This window comes from Poecile atricapillus, chromosome 1 (assembly GCF_030490865.1).
Source record: "Poecile atricapillus isolate bPoeAtr1 chromosome 1, bPoeAtr1.hap1, whole genome shotgun sequence".
Lineage (NCBI taxonomy): Eukaryota > Metazoa > Chordata > Aves > Passeriformes > Paridae > Poecile > Poecile atricapillus.
This window is the reverse complement of record NC_081249.1, coordinates 123901022-123922277: the sequence shown is the minus strand read 5'-3', so window position 1 is coordinate 123922277 and position 21256 is coordinate 123901022. Positions and strand designations below refer to the sequence as shown.

General features: G+C 59.2%; 4 protein-coding genes across 16 annotated transcripts; 2 read left to right on the top strand and 2 right to left on the bottom strand.

Moving 5' to 3' along the window:
• The first annotated feature begins 1084 nt into the window (after window positions 1-1084).
• On the top strand, window positions 1085-5909 carry FNTB (farnesyltransferase, CAAX box, beta). The gene is made up of 12 exons (XM_058841179.1): window positions 1085-1243; window positions 2264-2328; window positions 2446-2518; window positions 2758-2849; window positions 3135-3281; window positions 3356-3439; window positions 4040-4126; window positions 4202-4331; window positions 4414-4546; window positions 4639-4750; window positions 4837-4951; window positions 5447-5909. The coding sequence occupies exons 1-12, from the start codon at window positions 1163-1165 to the stop codon at window positions 5555-5557; spliced, it is 1230 nt and encodes a 409-aa protein (XP_058697162.1). The 5' UTR covers window positions 1085-1162; the 3' UTR covers window positions 5558-5909.
• On the bottom strand, window positions 5884-8930 carry MAX (MYC associated factor X). Of its 4 annotated transcripts, none has more exons than XM_058841259.1 (5): window positions 8731-8921; window positions 8525-8551; window positions 7402-7508; window positions 7072-7202; window positions 5884-6708 (listed from the first exon to the last, which is right to left on the bottom strand). In XM_058841259.1, exons 1-5 carry the CDS (start codon window positions 8824-8826, stop codon window positions 6524-6526), a joined length of 546 nt encoding a protein of 181 aa, XP_058697242.1. In that variant the 5' UTR covers window positions 8827-8921; the 3' UTR covers window positions 5884-6523. The 4 variants fall into 4 exon arrangements, with proteins under 4 accessions (XP_058697242.1, XP_058697252.1, XP_058697259.1 ...); XM_058841269.1 differs by having other exon boundaries at window positions 7072-7195; window positions 7401-7508; window positions 8731-8911; XM_058841276.1 differs by lacking the exon at window positions 8525-8551 and having other exon boundaries at window positions 8731-8930.
• A 73-nt stretch (window positions 8931-9003) lies between these two features.
• Window positions 9004-13366, bottom strand: UNC93B1 (unc-93 homolog B1, TLR signaling regulator). Of its 9 annotated transcripts, XM_058841117.1 has the most exons (11): window positions 12438-12811; window positions 12213-12354; window positions 11974-12127; window positions 11736-11897; window positions 11542-11671; window positions 11364-11457; window positions 11160-11284; window positions 10905-11087; window positions 10562-10835; window positions 10209-10327; window positions 9013-10115 (listed from the first exon to the last, which is right to left on the bottom strand). In XM_058841117.1, the coding sequence occupies exons 1-11, from the start codon at window positions 12639-12641 to the stop codon at window positions 9849-9851; spliced, it is 1854 nt and encodes a 617-aa protein (XP_058697100.1). In that variant the 5' UTR covers window positions 12642-12811; the 3' UTR covers window positions 9013-9848. The 9 variants fall into 9 exon arrangements, with proteins under 9 accessions (XP_058697030.1, XP_058697091.1, XP_058697073.1 ...); XM_058841108.1 differs by adding an exon at window positions 13195-13366 and having other exon boundaries at window positions 9005-10327; window positions 10905-11284; window positions 12438-12539; XM_058841090.1 differs by adding an exon at window positions 12819-12956 and having other exon boundaries at window positions 9006-10327; window positions 10905-11284; window positions 12438-12539.
• LOC131580195 (aldehyde dehydrogenase family 3 member B1-like) lies at window positions 12015-21134 on the top strand. Of its 2 annotated transcripts, XM_058841140.1 has the most exons (12): window positions 12015-12083; window positions 14140-14275; window positions 14722-14931; window positions 15278-15440; window positions 17503-17613; window positions 17701-17821; window positions 17942-18027; window positions 18222-18303; window positions 18469-18855; window positions 19057-19223; window positions 19398-19497; window positions 20583-21134. In XM_058841140.1, the coding sequence occupies exons 3-12, from the start codon at window positions 14738-14740 to the stop codon at window positions 20774-20776; spliced, it is 1605 nt and encodes a 534-aa protein (XP_058697123.1). In that variant the 5' UTR covers window positions 12015-12083; window positions 14140-14275; window positions 14722-14737; the 3' UTR covers window positions 20777-21134. The 2 variants fall into 2 exon arrangements, with proteins under 2 accessions (XP_058697123.1, XP_058697113.1); XM_058841130.1 differs by lacking the exons at window positions 12015-12083; window positions 14140-14275 and adding an exon at window positions 14376-14637.
• The last annotated feature ends 122 nt before the right edge of the window (window positions 21135-21256 follow it).

The following is a 21256-nucleotide window of genomic DNA, read 5'->3' as shown; positions in this document are numbered from 1 at the left end:
TGTACCCGGTGTTCCCAATGCTCGGGGGGCTTTGGGAAGGGGACAGCGGGGTGCAGCAGGGGACACTGGGGTGACACAGAGCTGCACCAGAGGAACTGGTGGCACTTAGGAAGGATGGGATGGCACCCAGCGGGACCTGGACATGGAGGAGTTGTCCAGATTGTCCTATCCAGGGACAAGGTCCCCATGGGAACCTCGTGAGGGTCAACAAGGCCAAGGGCAGGGTTGGCACATGGATCAGGACGACTCCTGAGATAAGTGCAGGATGGGGGTGATGGGATGGAGAAGAGCCCAAATGAGAGGAATCTGGGGGGATGAGAGGCTGGATATGACCTGGCAACGTGTGCTGGCAGCCCTGGAAAGCCACTCATGGCCTGGGCTGTGTCACAGGCAGCATGGGTAACAGGTGAGGGGGGATTGTCCTCCTGTGCCCCACTCAGGTGAAATCCCACATGGAGCACTGTGTCCATCCCTGGGGTCCTTGTCATGGGAAGGACATGGAGTTGCTGGAGCAAGTCCAGAGAAAGCCATAGAAATGGTCCAAGGGCTAAGAACAAGCTGGGAGAGCTGGGATTGCTCAGCCTGGAGAAAAGAAGGGTCCAGGGAGAGTTAGAGCCATTTCCAGCATCTGTAGGGGCTCCAAGAGAGATGGAGAGGGACTTGGAATGAGGGCATGGAGCGACAGGACAAGGGGCAATGTCTCCAAAGTGGAAAAGGGGAGGCGTGGGTTGGATATTGGGAAAAAATCCTTCCCTGTGAGGGTGGAGAGGTGCTGGAGTGGATTTCCCAGAGAGGCTGTGGCTGGCTCATCCCTGGAAGTGTCCAAGGCCAGGCTGGAAAGGGCTTGGAGCAACCTGCTCTAGCAGAAGATCTCCCTGCCCATGGCAGGAGATGGAAGTGGATGAGTTTTAGGGTTCTTATCAACCCAGTCCGTGGATTCTACGATGACGTAACAAATGACGTCACACCACGATGACGCAGCGCCCCCGGGGGGGAGTGGTGGTAGCTCCTCCGCGCACGCGCACTGGCCCTGGGCGTGACCAAGGCTGAAGGGGCGTGGTCACCTGGGAAAGGGGCGTGGCCACGTGCGCTGGGCGTGGCCAGGAGCGCGGCCGCGCGTCCCCTCCCGGCCGCCGTCGCCCGCTGCCCCCGCGGCCGCAGCATGGCGGGAGCGGCCCCCGGCTCCGGCGGGCGGCGGCGGCTGCGGGACGATGGGCTGCGGACCTGCACCTCCGCCGAGCAGGTGCCGGGGGGTGCCGGGGGGCTGCAGGGTGCGGCGTGGGGTGTCGGGGCGGTGGGCTGTGGAGTGCCAGACTGCCGTGGGGCTGGGGTTTGGGGTGCCATGGAAGTGGGGTGTGGGGTGCAATGGAACTGGGGTTTGGGGTGCCAGGCTGCCGTGGGGCTGGAATTTGGGGTGCCGTGGAGCTGGGGTTTGGGGTGCCATGGAACTGGGGTTTGGGGTACCATGGAACTGGGGTTTGGGGTGCCAGTCTGCCGTGGGGCTGGGCTTTGGGCTGCTCTGGGACGGGGCTCAGGGGTGCCATGGCACTGGGTGATCGCTGTCCCAGTGTCCCTGCGGAGCTACTGTCCCCATAGCCGCTGTCACAGCAGCCCAGCAGCGAGCAGTGTTTTGGGGGGTCCGGCGGTGCTGCCGCCCGCCAGCCACGGCAGCTTCCATGGGACACATCTGCCAGAGCCATCGAGGGAGGGTGAGGGGTCCTGGGACAGCCAGACTCTCCCCTCTGTCCCTTTATCCCGACCCAGCCCTGGCAGCTGCCCTGGGTTCTGGGACGGGGTAAAAAGTGACTCCGGGTTTCCCAATCCGTGGGGTTCTTGCGCAATTCTGCCCTGGCAGGACACAGTGCCATGGATATGGGTCCCCGTGTGGCCCCTCCTCACCCCTGAGGCTGATCCTGGGGTATTTCCTTGAGGATTACCACGGCTTAGAGTGTCCAAGTCCCCGGTTATCTCAGCGTGAGCAGGAGGAGGGTGTTTTCCATAACAGTCTTGCAATGAACCAAACTCAAGCTGGATTTGTAAAGCAGCACGGGATGGTGCTGGATTCTGGCATAATTTGGGGCACAAAGCTCCTGGGAATTCCTACTTTTAGAATTCCTAATTTTACTGGATGAGATGGGGCTGTGAATTGATAAACTCCTGGGATGGGGTAGAAGCTGGAGGGCTCAGTGGGGACCATGTTTGGGATGTGCCGAGCCTCTTTCCAGAGCCCACCATAGTCTTTATTCCCATTTTTCCTGACAAGTCCAAGGTGGAGGACATCGTGCAGGAGGTCTATGATGCCTACAAGACAAACCATCACTCCTCACAGTGAGTATCAAAACTCCTAAAAAAAGCCGCTGACCCCAGGATTCTGCCCCTCCTGCCACTGTCCCCTTGCTTTTTCAGGCTATCTTGCCTGCTCATCCTCTCCTCTCTGTATTCCAGGTACGTCCTGCAGCGAGAAAAGCACTTCCATTACCTGAAGAGAGGCCTCCGGCAGCTCACTGAAGCCTATGAGGTACCAGGAATGCCGGATATTCCACCTGGAGCCACTGGCTGGGGTGAACCCCTCACCCTGGGGTGTCACCAGGGTTGTTTGCTGCTGAGAGTTTGCCAGCCCCAGAGTGGGCACAGCATTCCCTGTGTGCCCAGGCTCATCCCAGCGATGCTCTGGGGGTTTTCCTGGCTGTCTCCTCACTCCTGCCTGCTCCTGCCGTGTCCAGTGCCATTCCCTGACTGTGCCCTCTGTCCTTGCAGTGTCTGGATGCCAGTCGTCCCTGGCTCTGCTACTGGATCCTGCACAGCCTGGAGCTGCTGGATGAGCCCATTCCCGAGTCAGTGGCCTCTGAGTAAGTGGGGAGAGCTGGGGGGGACCCCACCATGGCCTCTGTCGCTGCAGGCCACCCTCGTGACTCCGGAGGTGCCACCTCCCGCTGTCCCCAGAGCAAAGGAGCGCTTTGTCTCCCTGCCACCGTCAATGCCGCCCATTCTTCCGGCGGCTTCCTCGTGACGACGGAGATGGGAGGGTGACACCCCCGGCTTCGACCTCGGGGGGATTCACGAGGCTGGGAGGGGATGTATCACCCCAGTGAGTGACACAGGTGACACCGAGCCCCCTCCCCACCTTCCCACAGTGTCTGCCAATTCCTGAGGCGGTGCCAGAGTCCCCAGGGTGGATTTGGGGGGGGTCCCGGCCAACACCCCCACCTCGCCCCCACCTACGCCGCCGTCAACGCGCTCTGCATCATCGGCACCGAGGAGGCCTTCGGCATCATCGACAGGTCTGGGGGGCTGGGAGAAGCTGGGTGGGAGGTGGGGTGCATGTCCCCCCTCTCACAGGTGCTGGATTCCGCAGGAAGAAGCTCTTGGAATACCTGCACTCGCTGAAGCAGCCGGATGGCTCTTTCCTCATGCACGTGGGTGGAGAGGTGGATGTCAGGTGGGTGAGAGCTGCATGGGGGGGGCTCTTTTGGAGGCCCTGGGCATTTTTGGGGAGCCAGTGCTGGAAGCAGATGCTATGGTGGGGAGCTGGTGCCATTTTGGGGATTCAGTGCTGGGAGCTGGTGATGATTTTGGGAGCCAGTATCATTTTGGGGAGCTGGTGCTATGGTGAGGAGCCACTGCTAGTTTGGGGTACAGTTTTGGGGAGTCAGTGTTGTTTTGAGGAGCGAGTGCTGGGAGCTGGTGCCATTCTGAGGAGCCAGTGCCATGGCAGGGTGCAATTTTGGGGATCTGGTGGTATTTTGGGGAGTGGCTGGTGTTGTTTTGGGGAGCTGGTACTGTGGTGGGGAGCCAGTGCCATAGGGAGGTGTAGTTTTGGGGAGCCAATGCTGTTTTGGGGTGCTGGTGCCATGGCAGGGGACCAGTGACACAAGCCACTGCCATGGTAAGGTGCCGTTGCAGGGAGCCAGTGCTGGATCAAACCTTGTGCTGTTTTGGGGAGCCAGTGTAATTTTAGGGAGCTGGTGCTAGTTTGGGGTGCCGGTGCCACATCCCTGAGTACCTATCTCCTGAATCTCTGGGCACCCTTTTCCTGCAGGAGTGCCTACTGCGCCGCTTCAGTGGCCTCGCTGACCAACATCCTGACGCCCGCACTCTTTGCTGGGACGGCTGAGTGGATCGCCAGGTGAGATCTGGGGACAGGTGGGGGACAGGGGATGACATTCCTGGCTTCTCTGCCGCCCTGACCCCACTCTCACAGATGCCAGAACTGGGAGGGTGGGATCGGCGGCGTGCCGGGCATGGAGGCGCACGGTGGCTACACTTTCTGCGGCGTGGCTGCGCTGGTCATCCTCAAGCAGGAACATCTGCTGAACCTCCGGAGCCTGCTGGTGAGTGACCCCTCTCTGGGATACCAGGGGTCTCATCCTGCTGTGGATCTTTGGTCCCACACTGGTTGCCATCACCCCGCAGCACTGGGTGACTGGGCGGCAAATGCGCTTCGAGGGCGGATTCCAGGGCCGCTGCAACAAGCTGGTGGATGGGTGCTACTCCTTTTGGCAAGCCGGGCTCCTGCCCCTGCTCCATCGGGCACTCCATGCTAGGGGTGAGTTGCCACAAGCTTCATCTGTCCCCAGAATGGCATCTTGAGGGATTTGACACCTTCTCTGGTGTTTCTCCTCTGGGTTTCCCTTCCAGGCGATCCGGCGCTGAGCATGGCGCACTGGATGTTCGACCAGCTGGCACTGCAGGAATACATTCTCCTGTGCTGCCAGTGCCCGGCTGGCGGGCTGCTGGATAAGCCAGGAAAGTGAGTGCAGTGGGGAACACAGGGCTGCCTGGCATCAGGGATGCCCAGATGCCCCCTTAGCATCCCAGTTATCTCCTTGCATGCAGATCCCGGGATTTCTACCACACCTGCTACTGCCTGAGTGGGCTGGCCATTGCACAGCACTTCGGAAGTGGAGATCTCCACAATGAGGTGGTCCTGGGTATCCCTGAGAATTGCCTGGTAAGTGCTAGGGATTGCTGGGGTGGGTAGGGATGAGCTTCCAGTGCTCCACAGCACTGAGAAAGGCAGATCCAATGGCAGTGGAAAAGGTTTGGGTTCAGCCTGGAGAAGAGAAGGCTTCAGGGAGAGCTTAGAGCTGCTTCAAGGGCCTAAAGAGCTACAAGGGAGCTGGAGTCGGGCTTTGGACAAGGGCTTGGAGTGACAGGACAAGGGGGAATGACTCCAAACTGGAAAAGGGTAATTTTAGATGGGATATGGGGAAGAAATTCTTCCCTGTGAGGGTGCTGAGGCCTTGGCTCAGGCTGCCCAGAGAAGCTGTGGCTGCCCTATCCCTCGAAGTGTTCAAGACCTGTTTGGACCAGGCTTGGAGCAGCCTGGGATGGCAGAGATTCCCTGTGCACAGTGGGTAGGACTAGATTATCCTTAAGGTGCCTTCCCATCCAAACCATTCCAGGACTCCATGATTAACATCCTCCATCCCTCTCTCTCCCACAGCAGGCCACACACCCCGTCTACAACATTGCCCCAGAGAAGGTGGCGAGGGCTGTGATGCACTTCCTGCAGTATCCCGTGCCCAGCCTGGATCCGGCATCCACTGCTGAGTAGGGGGGTCCTGCTGCTGGCTCGGGGTGCTGAGTCCCGGGAGCGAGCGGCACAACCCATCCCCGCGGCGGCCTGGCCGGGCAGAGCGAGGTGCTCAGGGTGCTAGCAATACCAAAATCCAGCCTGCTCTGGGCCTGGAGTCCTGCTGCCATCCTGGCCAGAGCCGAGGTGGGACACGGGCTCTGGCAGAGTTTTTTTGGCATCAATAAAACAGAAATGACACCCGCCATGTGCTGGTGGCCCCGGGGATGCGGGGCAGGAGGTGATGCCACGTCTGGATCTGGTGGCACCGGCTTCCCCCTTTCCAAGAACACGCGGTAACCACGGGGGAGGATAAAATAAGTGGAATTTTGGCTTTTTTTGTTTATTATTTATAGTCTTATAGTAAAGGGAAGCCTTAACTTGCAAGACAATTCTGGGCAGTATGTACAACATACCTTAGATCCATGGAATGGCATCAAAATGGGGGGAAAAGGGGCACCTACGGGGCAGGGATGGGCCACTGGAGTTCGGAAAATGCCACGGAGGTTGGTAAGGGTCAAGGGAGGAGAGGAGGAGGAGGAGTGGGGAAGGAGCCCCCAAGCCTGGCTCTGTGCTCCGCCGACTCGGGCAGGTGGAGTTGCACACGGAGAAAATAAATAGGGAGATTCCCCCCCCCAGTGCTTGCTCCTTTTTGGGGGGGGGGGCTGCCTGGCTCCTCCCCGTTCTGGACTGCACTGGTCCCCGGGTATAAATAGAAATGCTCCTATAAAACCAGGAGGGAAGGGGAGGGGGGTCGCTAGCGGAGGGGAGTTGGCGGGGGAGTCTCCCTGACCCCCCAAGTCTTTCTGCTCGGCCTGGCCGGCTCCCCCCGGGGCCGGCACGCTGGGAGCAGGGAAGGGGCCAGGGAGGGCTGGGAAGCTGCAGTCCGAGAGCTTCTAGGACCGGAGGGAGCGAGTCCTGCCGCGGGCCGGGGGGCGGCGGGGGGGCCTAACTGGCCTCCATGCGCAGCTTCTTCCTGTTCTGCGGCTCGTCGGGCTCCGAGTCGGAGCTGGAGTCGGAGCCACCGTCGAAGGCGGAGATGGCGCTGCCCTTGGGGTTGGTGTAGAGGCTGTTGTCCGCGGGATAGCTGGCCTGGAGCTGGGCGCTGGCTCGGGCCTTCTCCAGCGCACGCACTGCGAGGGACAGCACCGTGTCACCCCCGGGCCCAGCCCTGCCTGCAGCCCAGCTCCTGCCAGGCCCCAGCTCCCACTGAATCCTGGATCCCGAACTCTTCCGGACTCCAGATCCTGCCAGACCCAGCTCCCACTGAATTCTTGACCTTGCCAGACCCTGGTACTGCCACACCTCAGCTCTCACCAGATCCCAACTCCCACTGGATTCTGATGGATCATATCTCCTGCCAGACCCCGGCTCCCACTGGATCTCGGATCCCAAAGCCTACTGGACCAGATCCTGGCTCCCAAACACTGCCAGACCCCAGCTCCTGGATCTCACACCCTGCCAGACCCCATCTCCAGCCGGATCTCAGCTACCACCTTGCTGCTCCAGTAGCGCATTCTGCCGCTTGAGGTCATCGATGTCCTGCTGGTGTGTGTGGTTTTTCCGGCGCATGTACTGGATGTACTCTGTGGCTTTGTCCAGGATTTGGGCCCGGGATGCCTGTTGCAATAGTGGGAAATGCCAGAGGCAAGATAAAGACCTAGTTCAGGGGAAAAACTGGAATTTTACCTCCCTCATCCCACCCTGGCTCTGGTGCTTGCTGGGGACTCCGGTGGCACAAGAGAGCCTGAGGAACATCCCAAATCGAGATGCCTGAACCACGGGTGGGTTCTGTCTGTGCTCCCAGCACGCTCCATAAACTCACCTTCTCTCCTTGGAGCGAGGGCACGGAATCCCGCAGGCTGTGGAAGCTATCCTTGATGTGGTCCCTGCGCTTGCGCTCCAGCGCGTTGTGATGAGCCCGTTTATCGGCCTGGGAAGGGGGGACAGGGGTGGCACTGGGAGGAGGCCACCACCTGCACCCCCAAAATTCCCTCTGCAAGAGCTCTGCTGAGCCCCCAGGGCGGCTCCGTGGCCGTGACGCCTCCGGCTGGGCCGCCAGGGCGTGGGAAGGAGGCGGCTCCCAGTGCTTTCGGTTTCCCCAGCTTCCTGCTGCCGGGGCAGCTCTGGGTCCCGGGGAGAACGGGAAACTTTCCCCCTGGAACACGATCACCTCCTCCCCTGCCCCCCTCAACCAACCAAACAAAAGCCCCCCCCCCCAATGCCCTGTCAACCCCTTGTGCTGTTCCCCCTGTGTTGCTCCCCAAACATAGCCCCACCCCCCCAAGTGATGGCCCCACACATAACACCCCCCCAACACCCCCACTTTACCCCAGAAAGCCTCCCACTCCCCCTCCCTTAAAAAGCCCCAGATCTTCTTCCACACGACCTCAAGCCCCACTGATGGCCTCCCAATAAGACACCCAGCCCCACAGGACTCCCCCAAACCCAGCTGCCCCCCTGAAAGCCATGACTCCACGGATCACTTTCCGTGTCACAGCCCCCAACCCAAATAAGACCTCCATGCCCACAGGTGTCCCCTCCCCAAGCCCAAGCCTGCTCCCCAGAAGACCCCCAACCCAACTGGTGTCCTCCCCTTCCAAGAATCCCATCCCCACAGGAGGACACCCCCAAGCCCAGATTTCTCCCCCAAGATCCCCATCCCCATGTCACCTCCCCCCCCGCAAAAGACCTCAGCCCCAAAGATGTGTTCCCCTCAAAAAAAAGACCCCCAACCCCACTGGTGCCTCTCTCAACACCCCCAACCCCACTGTTGTTTCCCCGACACGCCGATCCCCACAGGACACGCCCAACCCCCCCATCCCCCCAGGATCCCCATTCCCCCAGTCCCCTTCCATGTCACCCCCTCCCCAAATCCCGCCCCCTTCACACCCCCGCCCACGTGCTCCCGATCCCGGGGGCGCTGCGGGGCGGCCCCCAGCGACCTACCGCGGACTGAAACCTCGGCTGCTCCTCCTGAGGAGCCCCGACCCGGGCGAGGAGGAAGAGGAAGAAGATGGTGGGGGGGGGCGCCGCCATATGAAGGAAGAACACACACAAACCAAACATTACCCCATTCCCAGCCCTCCTAAGGTGGGGAAGAGCCACGGGGGGGTTATCCCAGGGATTGTCCCGGGGTTGGGGGCCCAACTCACGTCGCTCTCCACCTCGATGTCATCGTTGTCGCTCATCGCTCCCGCCCGGGTGAAGCCGCGGGCCGCGCCGCCACAACAACAGCCCGCACCGCGCATGCGCGGAAGTCGGGGGGGGTAATGATGGCGCCGGGCGACGCGAACGGTCGCGGGAGTTGTGGTTTGAGTGGGGAGATGGAGGCATCTTCCACGTGGTGGAGACTACAACTCCCGGCGTACATCGCGCGGGGCAGCGCGGGGCACGCCGGGAGCTGTAGTCTACGTTTGGGGAAGGGGTCGCTGAGAATGCGTGGCCGGAGGATGGAGGAGGTGAGGCCCAAAGAGACGGAGGGAGGGGGTTTATTTAAGGAAAATGGGGATGGGAGAGGTCGGGAAGCCTGCGGAGCCGGCCTGGGGAGCTGCAGGCTGAGCTAGCGGGGCTCCGGGACAACCTAGGGGGTGCTGCAGGGTTTGCCTGGGGTGCGTGTGGGTCTGTGGAGGGTGTCGATCTGCCTGGGGGCTCCAGGGTAGCCCTGCGGGGTCCGAGGGTCTGGCTGGGGGCTAATATGGGAGGGCTGGGGGTCTGGCTGCGATCTGCAGGACATTGTGGGGGGCTGCAAGCCTTGCTAGAGGGTCTGTGCATCTGCTCAGGGGTCTGTGGGCCTCACCTTGGGGGGCTTTGGCCAAATTGGGGGGGAGGGGGCTGCAGATCTGCCTCGGGGGCGTGAGCCTTGTCTGAGGGGCTGTGGATTTGCGTGGGGGGGCTCGGGAGTTGGCCTGTGAGTCTGCAGGTTTCACCTGAGCAACTGCTTCATAATTTTGGGGGCTATTGGGCCTGCCTGAGGGCTGAACAACAATTGGGGGGGGGGTCTCTGTACCACAGTTTGGGGCTGTAGGTCAATCTGAAGGCTGCAAACTTGACCTGGGGTGTCCATGGGCCTGTATGGGGGTCTGTCAGTCATGTGTGTCAGCACTGATGCCAGCCAAAGTGGGGGGCTCTGGGCTACCTGGGGGCTTTAGGCTTAGCTTGGGGGGCTGCAAGCCTGACCTGAGTGGATTTGAAGAATTTTGGGCCCACCCGGGGAGAGCTGTGGAACCCCCTCAGGTGCCAAGAGCAGGATGGGGCCCAGGCCAGGCTGTCCTTATCCCAGCTGTTCGCCATCCTCTTTCGGCAGCTCGTTTTCACTGGTGGCCTCAGTTGGGTGCCTGTCATCATCCTCCTTGTCCCCGTCTCCGTCGGAGCCAGTCTCATCCGAGTTGTCCTCCAGGTAGCGGTATCCACGTGTTTTATGGCGTGGGCGTGGGATGCGGGGCAGCCGGACTTCCATGTTCTGTGCCACCTTCCGCTCCATCCACAGGTATGTCCCCACTGCCACCACCAGCGTCAGCAGCATGATGGACAGCTTGGCCTGCGGCACAGGGAATTTTGGGATTGGTGTGGGGGTGTGTCCCCAAAAAGCCTGGAATGTCTCAGAGTGGGCTGGGGCATATCTGGGATTTACCTTCATGGGCAGCCCTGACCACAGGTAGACGGTGAAGATGGCCAGGGCCTGCCACCAGTGGTAGATGGTGAAGATGAAGTCTTGGCGCTCCTTTTTCTTGTACAACATTCCCAGGAGGACTGTGACAGAGACTGGAATCAGTGTCCCCTTCCTGTGGCCGTGTCCCCTTGGCGTGGGGGACAATCACAGTGGGTTTGTCCCATGGAACCGAGGAGTGAGACCACAAATTCACAGTGCCGGGGGACACGAGGAGAAGATGTGTGGAAAAATCTGGGACAACCCAGGCTATTTTGGGGACCACCATGCTGTTTTGGGGACACTTAAGGCTGTTTCAGGACCTTCCCACTACTTACTGCTGATTCCGGTCTTGTTGAGGGCACTGCCCGTGCCCCAGAGTGCAGCAATGGTGTAGAGCAGCGGTGCCTGTGGCAGGTACCGGGGCTCCGGCGCCCAGCAGAAGAGTGTCACCAGGAGTGCAGCGTGGATGAAAGCTCCAGCCAGGAGCGGGATGTGCCGGCGCAGGCGCAGCATGCACAGGGCCAGGCTGGAGCACGCCGAGGCAGAGAAGCCGTAGGCCATGAGGAGATACGCCAGCCTCTCCAGCCCCAGGGCACACACGCCGTAGTTCTGCAGCAAGCACAGGCTCAGCATCGCCTGTCCCCGCTCCATCACCTCCCACCCCATCACGTATCCTACCAGGGAAAATCCAGTGCAGACAAAAAGCACTTCGAAGCCGCTGTAGATGAACAATGGGAAGAGATGCCGCAGGCGATAGTCCCGCACGTGCTTGAAGGGCAGCTGGAAAATGTTGCCCCAGCCGATGCTGCGCATGTCGATCTCCTCCATGGGCCGGTACGCCGCGCCACACAGCACCAGCACCTGCGGAGCGCCTGTGGGTGAGGTCCTGCCATCATCCAGCCCATCCCTGTCCCCTCCCGCCCCGGTGCTCACCACCAGCATGGCGAGGAAGGCGGTGGCCATCAACATGCTCTCCACGATGATGAGGTTGACGCTGCGGGGAAGGCTCTGCAGCACTGTCTTGTTGAAGCCAGGCAGTGTGCCATGGCTCAGGGTCCCTGCCAGTGGGGCACAGGCCATGGTTAATCCCAACCAGGGGGCTCCCGGTGCCACCCCGTGCCCCACCCACAGCCTCACCACAGTGCTTCACTGCGAAGAGCGTGTGGTTCAGTTGGTAGAGGTAGTTGTTGAGGAAGAAGACCATGGGCATCTGAGCGCAGACAAAGCTCAGCTACAGGATGTAGAGGGGTGCATGGTCAGTGCTGCTGGGGTGGCCCCCCCCCCCACCCATCCCAGCCACCCCACCGGGGCTCACGTGGAAGCAGAAGTAGAAGACAGTCTGGAAGACGATAATGTAGGCATTGCAGGCATCCCGCGGCACCCGCTTCTTCTCCTTCTCCTGCTCCTCCTTGTAGTTAACGTACTCATAGTACTTCTGGGCCATCCTGCGTAGAGCAGCACGTCAGCTGGCACCCCCTGAACCCCCTCCCACCCCCCCCCCATGCCTACCGTGTGATGTAGGTGCCCATGGAGGCCCAGAGGGGCACGATGACCATGCCGATGGCCACCGCGGAGGGCACCAGCGTGTAGTAGCGCTCCCAGTAGTTGCTGGAGACGAAGAGGGCGTAGACACCGACTGCCAGGAACATGGCCCACTTGGTGCCGAAGAACCTGCCAGGGCAAGGAGCGGAAGCGTGGGTGGCTGTGCCAGAGAGCCATGCCGGCCAGGAGAATGGCGGGGCCGTACCTGATAAGGATGGGTGTGTAGAGCAGTGCCGCCACGGGTGTGACATTGATGCCCATCAGCACCTTGTGGTCGATGTCCTCCAGCCGGATGTTGCTGTACTTCACCTCCCGGTAGGTCTCGTCATAGTGAAGGATCAGCTGCATCTGCAGCAGGCCTGTGGGGGTCCAGGGATGGTCACCCCAAGTGACATCACTCTGAACACTCCAAATTGTTTTGGGGATCCCTGGAAGGTCCCTTACCCAGGTAGACGCTGTAAGTGAGGGTGCCAGCCAGGCTGGCGGCCACCACGTTCTTGATGACACCGAGGCGCTTGCGGCGAAAGTACTTCTGCTCCTCCTCCTCCTCGTTGTAGTCAGGGTGAGCACCCACAAAATCATCCAGCTGTGGGCAATTCCAGCTGTCAGCCGTTGGTGATGGCCACCATGGGCCTGGTTCCCTCCCAATGGGTGTCCCACTGGTCTCACCTGTGTCTCTGTCCCTTCAGGGCCCAGCCTGGCGTTTGGCACTGTCTTAGCCCCATCCTGGCAGCCATCGATGTCCTTCTCCATTGGTGCTTCTGGGGGGCCCTGGATGGTGTCAGGGTGGAGGGGACCCTGTTGGCACCCTAAGTCTTGCACCCATATGTTCTGCACTCCTGTATCCTGCACACACAGACCGTGCACCCTCATGCCCAGCACCCCCAGCCCTTGCGCCCCTACATCCAGCACCCTGTACCCATGCACGCAGCAACCCCAAGCCCTAAACCTCTGTGCTCTGCACCCCCAGATCCTGCACTCATGGTTTACACCCGTGTTCTGCACCCCTATACCTTCAGATCCCGCATCCCTGAGTCCCGCACCCCTTACCCAGCTTTGCAAGTCCCCAGAACTGCACTTCTGGGATCAGCACCCCCAGCCTCCTCACCCCCACCGTCACCCCGACCCCAGCCCTGCTCGCCGATGCCGGATCCTCTCGGGGCGGGGCGGGCGCCTCTTCCTCTTTCGTTTAGTGCGGGCGGGACAGAGGTGGTTAAAGGGGCCGTTCCCGGACATCCCCCCCCACCCTCCCTGGATCCCCCCGGTCCCTTCCCACACTCCTCAGTGACCCCCACCAGCGCCTGTTCTCGGCATCTCGCAGCACTCATCGTACCCCAGCCCTCACAGCACCCATTGCTCCCCCATCGCACAGCACCCCAGCCCTCCCGTCCCCCACCTCCCTGTGACCCCCCCCCAGCCTCCCCACCAGGCGTCGGGGTGGGTGCTGCCTCCTCGGGGTGCCCCGTGGCACTGAGTGCAGCGCCTGCTGCTTTCACTTCCCCTTCCCGGCCCGGGGGATGTGCCAGGTGCCTGGGCGGGGGGACACCCCAGTCGGGGGTGTAGGGCACGTGTCTGCCCTGGCGTCACCCCAAAGCTGGGGCCGGGAGGGTGCCCGGGTGCGTGGCACGGCGGGGTGCCCCGGGGCAGGGTGGGGGGATTGCTGGGCAGGGCGGACGGGGTGACATCTCCAGGGCAGGATCTGGACCAGCCGGTAGCGGGGGATTCTTGAGATGGGACTCTTGGGAGGGTGCTGGTTTCTACAGGATTGGGGGGATATGCAGGGAGCAGCTCCAGAAGGGTCATGGCCGTGGGACAGGGGCAAAGGACCCCCATCCTGAGGGTCCCCCACACCCCAGGCAGTGGGAGCCACCCTGCGGTGCCAGAGCAAAGGGCCCTTCCTGGGAGTGGTCCTGGGAGCAGGATGAGGGGAATCTACTGGTTATGGAACCCTTGGGAAGCAAGATGAAGGGTGTCAGTGGGAACCCCATGGGTCAGGGTGATCCTGGGAGCAGGATAATGGGTTACTATTGTTCATGGAACCCTTGGGAAGCAGGATGAACGGTGTTGGTGGGATCCCCATGGGTCAGGGTAGTCACGGCATAGTGGGTGTCCATTGATCATGGAAGCCTTGGGAAGCAGGATGAGGAGTGTCTATGGAACCCCATGGGTCAGGGTCGTCACAGAACAGGATGAGGAGTGTTTGTGGGAATGCATGGGTCAGGATGGTCATGGGACCAGGATGAGGAGTGTCTGTGGGGTCCAAATGGGTCAAGGTTCATGGTGGTGGTGTGGTGGCCATGGGAGTTCCACAATCCCAAGAGGGAGGTCCCATTCCATCCTATCCCATTCCAAACCTTGTTCCCACTGCCAGCCCCATGGAGGCGGGGCCCAATCCTTCCCGCCCCTGGCCATGGGGCTCAGCCCCACAGCATTTAGGGACCCCCACCCCAAGCCTCAGCAGTGCCTGCCTGGCCTTGCGCTCCTCCAGCTTCCACACAAGCTCCCAGGTAAGTGCTTTGGGGTCCCCAAAACTGGCACTCCCTGCATGGCACCCCTCTGACACCCCCCATGCTGGTGGGGGCTGTGGGGCACGGGGGGGGTTCCCTCGGGGAAGGGTGGGTGTTTGGGCACAGAGAAGAAGAGGGTGACAGCTGAGGGGCTGCAGCTGTCCCCCCCAGATTTGGGGGTGTCTTGTCCCTGAGGTTCCCATAGGTGACCCTACATCAGCAGGGCAGCCTGGGCAGGTCAGTGTCTGCAGGATGGTGATTATCCCGGGAATCCCAGGCATCTCCTAGGGCCTCCGGCAGCTGCCCTGGCTTGAGTCACCCCACAACCAGGACGGCCCCGAGCACCAAGCTGCCCTTCAAAGGTGCTGTGGGTGACTCCTGTTGCGATCGAGCCGGCATCTCCAGCACTTCCATCCTGGCATAACCCACCCAGTGTCTCTCTCCAGGGCCACCACACTCTCCATGGAGACCAGCAGCTCCTTCCAACAGCTTGGCATGCAGCAGCGCCCTGAGCCGCCCAGGCAGCAGCTCCCGGGCTATGGCAAGTGCAGCACCACAGGCGGTGATCCTGGCAAAGATCCTGGGAAAGCTGCTGGGTGCAGTGGAGGCAGCGGGATCGGGAAGGGGCCAGTGCCAATGGTCTGCAGCACTCCATGGTGAGAACGAGGGGCTGGGGACAGGAGTGGGACAGGGAGGTGGGCAGGGGAAGCTGTGGCAGTGCCAGGGGAATGGGGACCCCAGGTTGGTGCTGGGGGAAAAGTCTGAGGTCTGTGAGCCACCACATCCCAGCATGGTCCAAGGGAGAAGACAGGATCTGCTGAGAATGGTGCTGTGTTGGGCTGCTCCCAGCAGTAAGTGAGACAGGTGTGTGTGGACTCCCTGCCCTGTCCCCGGGGAATCTGGAGTCCAGTTTGATGCTGGGATAACATGGATCTGGGATGATGTGAAGCTCTGGGGAGGTAGAATAGGGCTGGGTTCCCCCTAACACCCTTGTTCCTGCAGTGGGAACCCCTACGCGGGGCTGGTGAGCCACCTGCGGGCATCCTGGAACTCGGGGAAGACACGGCCCATGGAATACCGTGTGGCCCAGCTGGAGGCTCTGGGACGATTCCTGGATGACAAGAAGCAGGAGATCCTGGAAGCCACTGAATTGGACATGGGCAAGGTAAGAGGGGCTGGGAATTTGGGGCCACTGTCATCACATCTCTGAAGTCCTTCATACACCCTTATCTGGGTATTGCATCCTTGTGGGGGTCTGGGCACAGGGGTGTCCCTTCCTTGGCGTCCTGCTTCCTCCTTGATGTGCTCCCAGGCTGGTGCATCTGTAAGTGCTGGATTTCTGCAGATCCAGGGATAGTGGCAGGACTGTGCTGTTGATCCCATCCCTGGTGCCTTGAAACCAAAGGCCCTGTTGGCTTGTTGGTGACCAGCCAAGGTGGGAGTGTTTCACTCTGGTCTGTATCCTGGGGGTCCATGTGACCTCCACAGAGGTGACATCCTGGGGTGCCCCTTGCCAGCCCGGCACACCCAGGATTACTGGCATTGTGAAATGTGCTGGCACTGCACATTCCTCCCAGGGCCTCCAAGGGACTGGTTTCACTGGCATGGTGGCATGGGCAGGGCTCTGGATATGGCTCAAGATATGGCTCAAGATATTGTGGCATGCCAGGAGCTCCTGGATGATCTGCTGGTGAAGCGTGAGCATCCGCACCATGGATAATTCTAGTGGTCTCAGCTCATCATCCCTGGAAGTGTTCAAGGCCAGGCTGGATGGGGCTTGGAGCAACCTGGACTAGTAGAAGGTGTCCCTGCCCATGACAGGGTAGAATTGGATGAGCTTCAAGGTCCCTCCCAATCCAAACTGTTACAGGATTCCATGATATGATCCACACCTCTTTGTTCAGCATTGGTGAAGTGTCGCATGCCCTCAGCAATGTCTTTCTTTGTCCTGCCATCTCCCAAGGCTCCTTATTGCCTTGTTAGTTGGAGGCAAGGCCTTTTCCTTCAGCCAGGCCTTGATAGGCATCAGTGCTCTGAGTGTGTCCATCATCTTTCCTAATTACGCCTAATTAGAGCCGGTTGTCCAGTAATGAGCTTGTTATGCAGCTGGGCCCTCATAGCTAGATGGACACTTCATCTGCTCTTACGTAGCTGAGGTGGTGTCTCACCTCCAGCAGTGCCAGTTCCTCTCTGGTGCTGATGACTGGAGGCACTTGGATGACCTCAGACTTAATGTCCTATCTCACAACCTTTGTATCCCATCAAAATTCTTACTGAACCATCATCCTGGTGATGCCATCGTCCTCCTGGGTTGAGAAGAGCCCCGTTGCTTCATCTGATCATCTCATTGTGCCTGCTGAGCCCTCATGTCCAAGAGGGTCCTCACACCTCCTAGAAGCTGCATTTTGGGGACCTGAAGGTCTCTTGGTGGTGGACGATCCTGGGAATCAGCAACCTGCCTTCCCAACCCCAAAGTGATGTGGGGATGGGAGGAAGACTCAAATCCAGGGATGGTTTTGGAAAGTCCAAAATGGGATGTCGCAGCACAGAAGCTTTGTCCTCCTGCTCCCCACAGTCATGAAGGGGCTCCACTGGACCTGCTGGTCTATCCCTGGTGTCTTCAGACTTCTCCTGCAAGGATGATATGATTCCAGTCTCTGCTCCGTAGCTATGGAGTGGACCCACTTCCCCATCACAATTAATTAAGCTGTGGTTCTTATTACTTCCCTTTAGTCAAGGTCTGAAGACTTTGACTAAACTTAAGACTCAAAGATGTGGCTTTTGTCCACGGGCAGTGGAAGGGAAATCAGGACCTTGCTTCCAGCTTAAATATCCAACAGGTCAGGATGCCTTCTACCAGGACCAGTTCTTCAGAAGCTCTGGTGACATTGCTTGGGTGTCCCCTTGGCCCAGGGCTCTGTTGTCAGTTCCCAGTGCTGAACTCGGGAATTTGTTAAATACCATGAATATGTTCAATTTTGTTTTGTTTTTTCCTTCTGGCCAAATAACAATTTTCATAAAATTTCTGGGACACTGATATTCCCTGGGAGTTACAGGAGGTGATGGAAACTTCTGCTGAAGAGATCCTCCTATTCATATTTGCAAGAGGGGAGAGATGCCTCCTGGGGTGGTGGGGTTGGCATTGGAGTGATGGGGTCTGTGGCAGGGTGACAGGGTCAGTGATGGGGTCAGTGTTGGGGTGGCACTTGCATGATGTCTGTCCCCAGCCATCCTTCGAGGCATTCTTCAGCGAGATCCTCCTCTGCAAGAACGAGCTCAATGTCACCCTCAACAACCTGTCCCACTGGATGAAGGATGAGTACGTGGACAAGAACCTGGTAAGAAGGAAACTCTGGGAAAAGGGAAGCTGGGGAGAGGGATTGCTGATGGGGAAGGCAATGCTGAGGTTGTGTTCTTCTTCAAAGGTGATGCAGCTGGACTCTGCCTTCATCCGCAAGGACCCCTATGGGGTGGTGCTCATCATAGCGCCCTGGAACTACCCCATCCACCTCTTCCTGGTGCCCCTCATCGGGGCCATCGCTGCCGGTGAGGCCAACCTTCCAGTCCCCTGACCTGCAAGTGCCAGGGTCTCCCCAGGGGTCTTGTCCCTAGAAGGGCTGGCTGTCACCATGTCACTGTGCTGATGTCCCTTTCGTCTTCCCATAGGGAACTGCGCCATCATCAAACCCTCAGAGATCTCCAAGAACACAGAGAGACTCGTTGCTGAAACGCTGAGCTGTTACCTGGACAGTGTGAGAAGCCCTTCTTGTCCTTGCCTGTTGTTCCTGAGCTGTGGTATTCCCAGCCCTCACAATCACCACCCCCACACATCATCTGTGTGCAGAACCTCCTCCCTTTGCACTCCCAAAGGCAATGTCCCAGCCTCTGGGGATGTGTTGGTGGGGACAGATGGTGACACAAGGGCATTTTTTCTGTTTCCTTGCAGGACTGCTTTGCTGTGGTGACCGGTGGCGTGCCAGAGACCACCAGGCTGCTGGAGAACAAGTTTGACTACATCTTCTTCACTGGTACGTCCCACAGGACAGAGCAGAGCCCTGCCTGGATGTGGTGCCAGGATCTGCTGGAGGATTTGGGATGTGTATCTGAGGTCTGGCAGGACTCAGTGCCACATCCCAGAGCCGTGTGATGCCTGGTGGGATTCCCACCTCAATCCATGTTTTCCCTGCCTGCAGGCAGTCCCCCAGTGGGGCGGATCATCATGACGGCCGCTGCCAAGCACCTGACCCCGGTGACACTGGAGCTGGGGGGCAAGAACCCCTGCTACGTGTCTGACACCTGTGACGTGACCAACGTGGCGCGGCGCGTGGCCTGGGGCCGCTTCTTTAACGCAGGGCAGACCTGCATCGCACCCGACTACCTGCTCTGCACCATAGAGATGCAGGAGAAGCTCATGCCTGCCCTGCGTGAGGCCATCACTGAGTTTTTTGGCCCCAACCCCCGAGAATCCCCGGATTTTGGCCGCATTGTGAGTGACAAGCAGTTCCAGCGCCTCCGGGCAATGCTGGGCAGCGGGCGCGTGGCCCTCGGGGGACAGACGGACGAGGCAGAGCGCTACATCGGTGAGGCTTGGGGGTCACTCACATCTTGATGGGCACATTGGGGATTTTCAGGGGATCTTCAAACAGAGGGGAGGCTCTAGAGGGAAGAGAGTTGTAGGGGTGCTTAAAAATGGGTCCTGAGGGGAGGTTTCATCTCTGATCTCTGTGGCTGTTGATCTGTGGCTCTGATCTCTGTGATGCAGTTGGGTTTTCTCTCTGCAGCTCCCACAGTGCTGGCAGATGTGCTGCCCTCGGACCCTGCCATGCAGGAGGAGATCTTCGGGCCCATCCTGCCCATTGTCGTCATCGCCAACATGGATGAAGCCATTGACTTCATCAATGCGCGGCCGCGGCCACTGGCCGTCTATGCCTTCTCCTGTGATAGCAAGGTGTGTCTGTGGAGCTGAAGAAGTGTGGAGGGAAATCAGGCACCACCTCCACGATCCCCAGGACGTGCTCTGAAGGGTCTTCAGAGCCCACACACTCTGGGAACATCTGATGGGTAAACTGGGTAACGTTTGCCAAGTGGAAGCCCTTCATCTGCCTTCTCTGCTCCCTCCCAGATAGTGAACCAGGTCCTGGAGCGGACGAGCAGTGGAGGCTTCTGTGGCAACGACACCCTGATGCATGTGACACTGACCTCTCTGCCCTTCGGAGGCATTGGTAGGTCCAGAATCCCCGGTCCTGGCCTTTGGGAGCCAGGTGTGATCCATGGTGAGGAATGTGAGTTTCCTCCTGCTGCCAGTGAGGTGCTGGGCTGGATCCCTTAATGTCCATCAGGAGCCAGGTTGTATCTTCATTCCAACTTTTAGGACAAAATGGTAGGAACAAAACAGTTCTGGAGAAACCTGGAGAACCTCTTATGAGATCTTGGAGATCCCCCTTGGAGATGAAGAAATTTTTGGTCTCCAGAGGCACCAATTTTTGCTTTCTCAGGTGAAAAGTGAGGCTGCTCAGCCCTAGGCTGTGGGTGCAGCATGGTCCAGAGATACAGGAATACAGGAATGTTGTTTCCCAGAATACTTCCCCATGTCTTGATCTCTTCCCAAAATATTTCTGGGATAAGTGCCCTTCATTTGGTGCTGCCCTTGCTCAGCATCTCTGTCGGGGCTGGCACTTGAGTCAGACATAATGAAACACGCAGACAATTAATTCCTCACCTGCCTGTGGCTCAGGGAACAATTTTTTATACTTCCCATTCCGTAACTTATCTTAATTGGGAATGATTCAGACCAACCACCTTCAATTATCAGGTAAAGCCACTTTAGAGCTGGTGAAGGGACTGAAGTCATTGGGGTGAGATGGCACCAAAGCTTCCATTGGGAAGTCACTGGGCTCTTAATCTCCATTTAAACCAGCCACAGGAAGTGGGAGAACTGGTGTTGCCAATGTGGCTCTAGGTTTTTAGAGCTCCAGAAGAAGGTCGAGCAGCTCCAACCGCGGGGAGATACGGTGGAGCATCATGGAGGGAAACCAAGACTTGCAGAACCCAGCAAAGCTTGTGTAGATAAATGGAGGTGGGTAAAAAGGAGACACTGGGGCCTCCAAACTGAGCTGAGCTGCAGCAGGATTGACTGGGCTGAACATCCATATACCTGGAGGAGACACTGAAAAACTGGAATTCCTCCACCATGTCTGTGCTGCTCAGAAAATCCTGTAGGTTCTTTTTCCCTTGTTTTGATGCTTGGAGAAGGCATCATCAGGAGCAGAGACCCGTCCTGAGCATGGACCTGTCCTGTGTGTTCCAGGGAACAGTGGCCTTGGAAGATACCATGGGAAGTTAACCTTTGACACCTTCTCCCACCACCGTGGCTGCCTGCACCGGAGCATGGGGCTGGAGACCCTCAACACCCCGCGCTACCCCCCCTACACCCAGCAGAAGTTGGGGCTCCTCACGACCACCTTCGAGGTGAAGCGCAGGGGCACCTGCACCCTGCTCTGAGGCTGCCATGTCCTGCTCTGAGGATGCCATGGAGTCAGCGTGGAGAACTGGGATCGTCCCCCTGTCCCTCTTCACCTCGCTCCCCACTTCCTCACCGTGTCCTTTACCTTGCTGGAACATGTCGGACAGCCAGGATGGACATTTCCCCCTGCAGTCTTGTGGCCTCTGCTCTGAACCATTTTCCAGGACACAGCAGAAACGACCAAAAACCTTTCCTTCAAACCTCTTTCTGGTGGAGGAGTGCTCCCATCAGTCCCATCTTGCCTCACACGGACTTTTCCTTTGGAATGAACCTCTCTGCCTCCTCACTGTTGCTCTTTGCTCCGTGTAACTGCCTGTAATAAAGACTTCGCATCAAACTCTCTCCCAGCCTGTCTTTGTGCCTCCCTCCTCTGGTTTGGGGGGTGCTGGGAGGGTCGAGGGGTCGTGTTTCCCCTCCCAAGTGGTTTTAGCTGGAATGGAGCCAGCAGTGACGTGTGG

Bases quoted from the DNA above. Each gene is read 5' to 3' on its own strand.
- FNTB (XM_058841179.1), top strand. From the start codon at position 1,163: ATGGCGGGAGCGGCCCCCGGCTCCGGCGGGCGGCGGCGGCTGCGGGAC. The intron at 1,244-2,263 runs GTGCCGGGGGGT...TTTCCTGACAAG, and splicing joins CCTGCACCTCCGCCGAGCAG to TCCAAGGTGGAGGACATCGT. The intron at 2,519-2,757 runs GTACCAGGAATG...CTGTCCTTGCAG, and splicing joins AGCTCACTGAAGCCTATGAG to TGTCTGGATGCCAGTCGTCC.
- MAX (XM_058841259.1), bottom strand. From the start codon at position 8,826: ATGCGCGGTGCGGGCTGTTGTTGTGGCGGCGCGGCCCGCGGCTTCACC. The intron at 7,203-7,401 runs GGTGAGTTTATG...TTTCCCACTATT, and splicing joins CCCTCGCTCCAAGGAGAGAA to GCAACAGGCATCCCGGGCCC. The intron at 6,709-7,071 runs GTGGTAGCTGAG...TGTCCCTCGCAG, and splicing joins TGCGCTACTGGAGCAGCAAG to TGCGTGCGCTGGAGAAGGCC.
- UNC93B1 (XM_058841036.1), bottom strand. From the start codon at position 12,641: ATGAGGGTGCACGGTCTGTGTGTGCAGGATACAGGAGTGCAGAACATA. The intron at 11,672-11,735 runs GTAGGCATGGGG...TGCTCTACGCAG, and splicing joins ATGGGCACCTACATCACACG to GATGGCCCAGAAGTACTATG. The intron at 11,458-11,541 runs GTGAGCCCCGGT...TACATCCTGTAG, and splicing joins TCTTCTACTTCTGCTTCCAC to CTGAGCTTTGTCTGCGCTCA.
- LOC131580195 (XM_058841140.1), top strand. From the start codon at position 14,738: ATGGAGACCAGCAGCTCCTTCCAACAGCTTGGCATGCAGCAGCGCCCT. The intron at 18,028-18,221 runs GTGAGAAGCCCT...GTTTCCTTGCAG, and splicing joins TGAGCTGTTACCTGGACAGT to GACTGCTTTGCTGTGGTGAC. The intron at 19,224-19,397 runs GTGTGTCTGTGG...GCTCCCTCCCAG, and splicing joins CCTTCTCCTGTGATAGCAAG to ATAGTGAACCAGGTCCTGGA.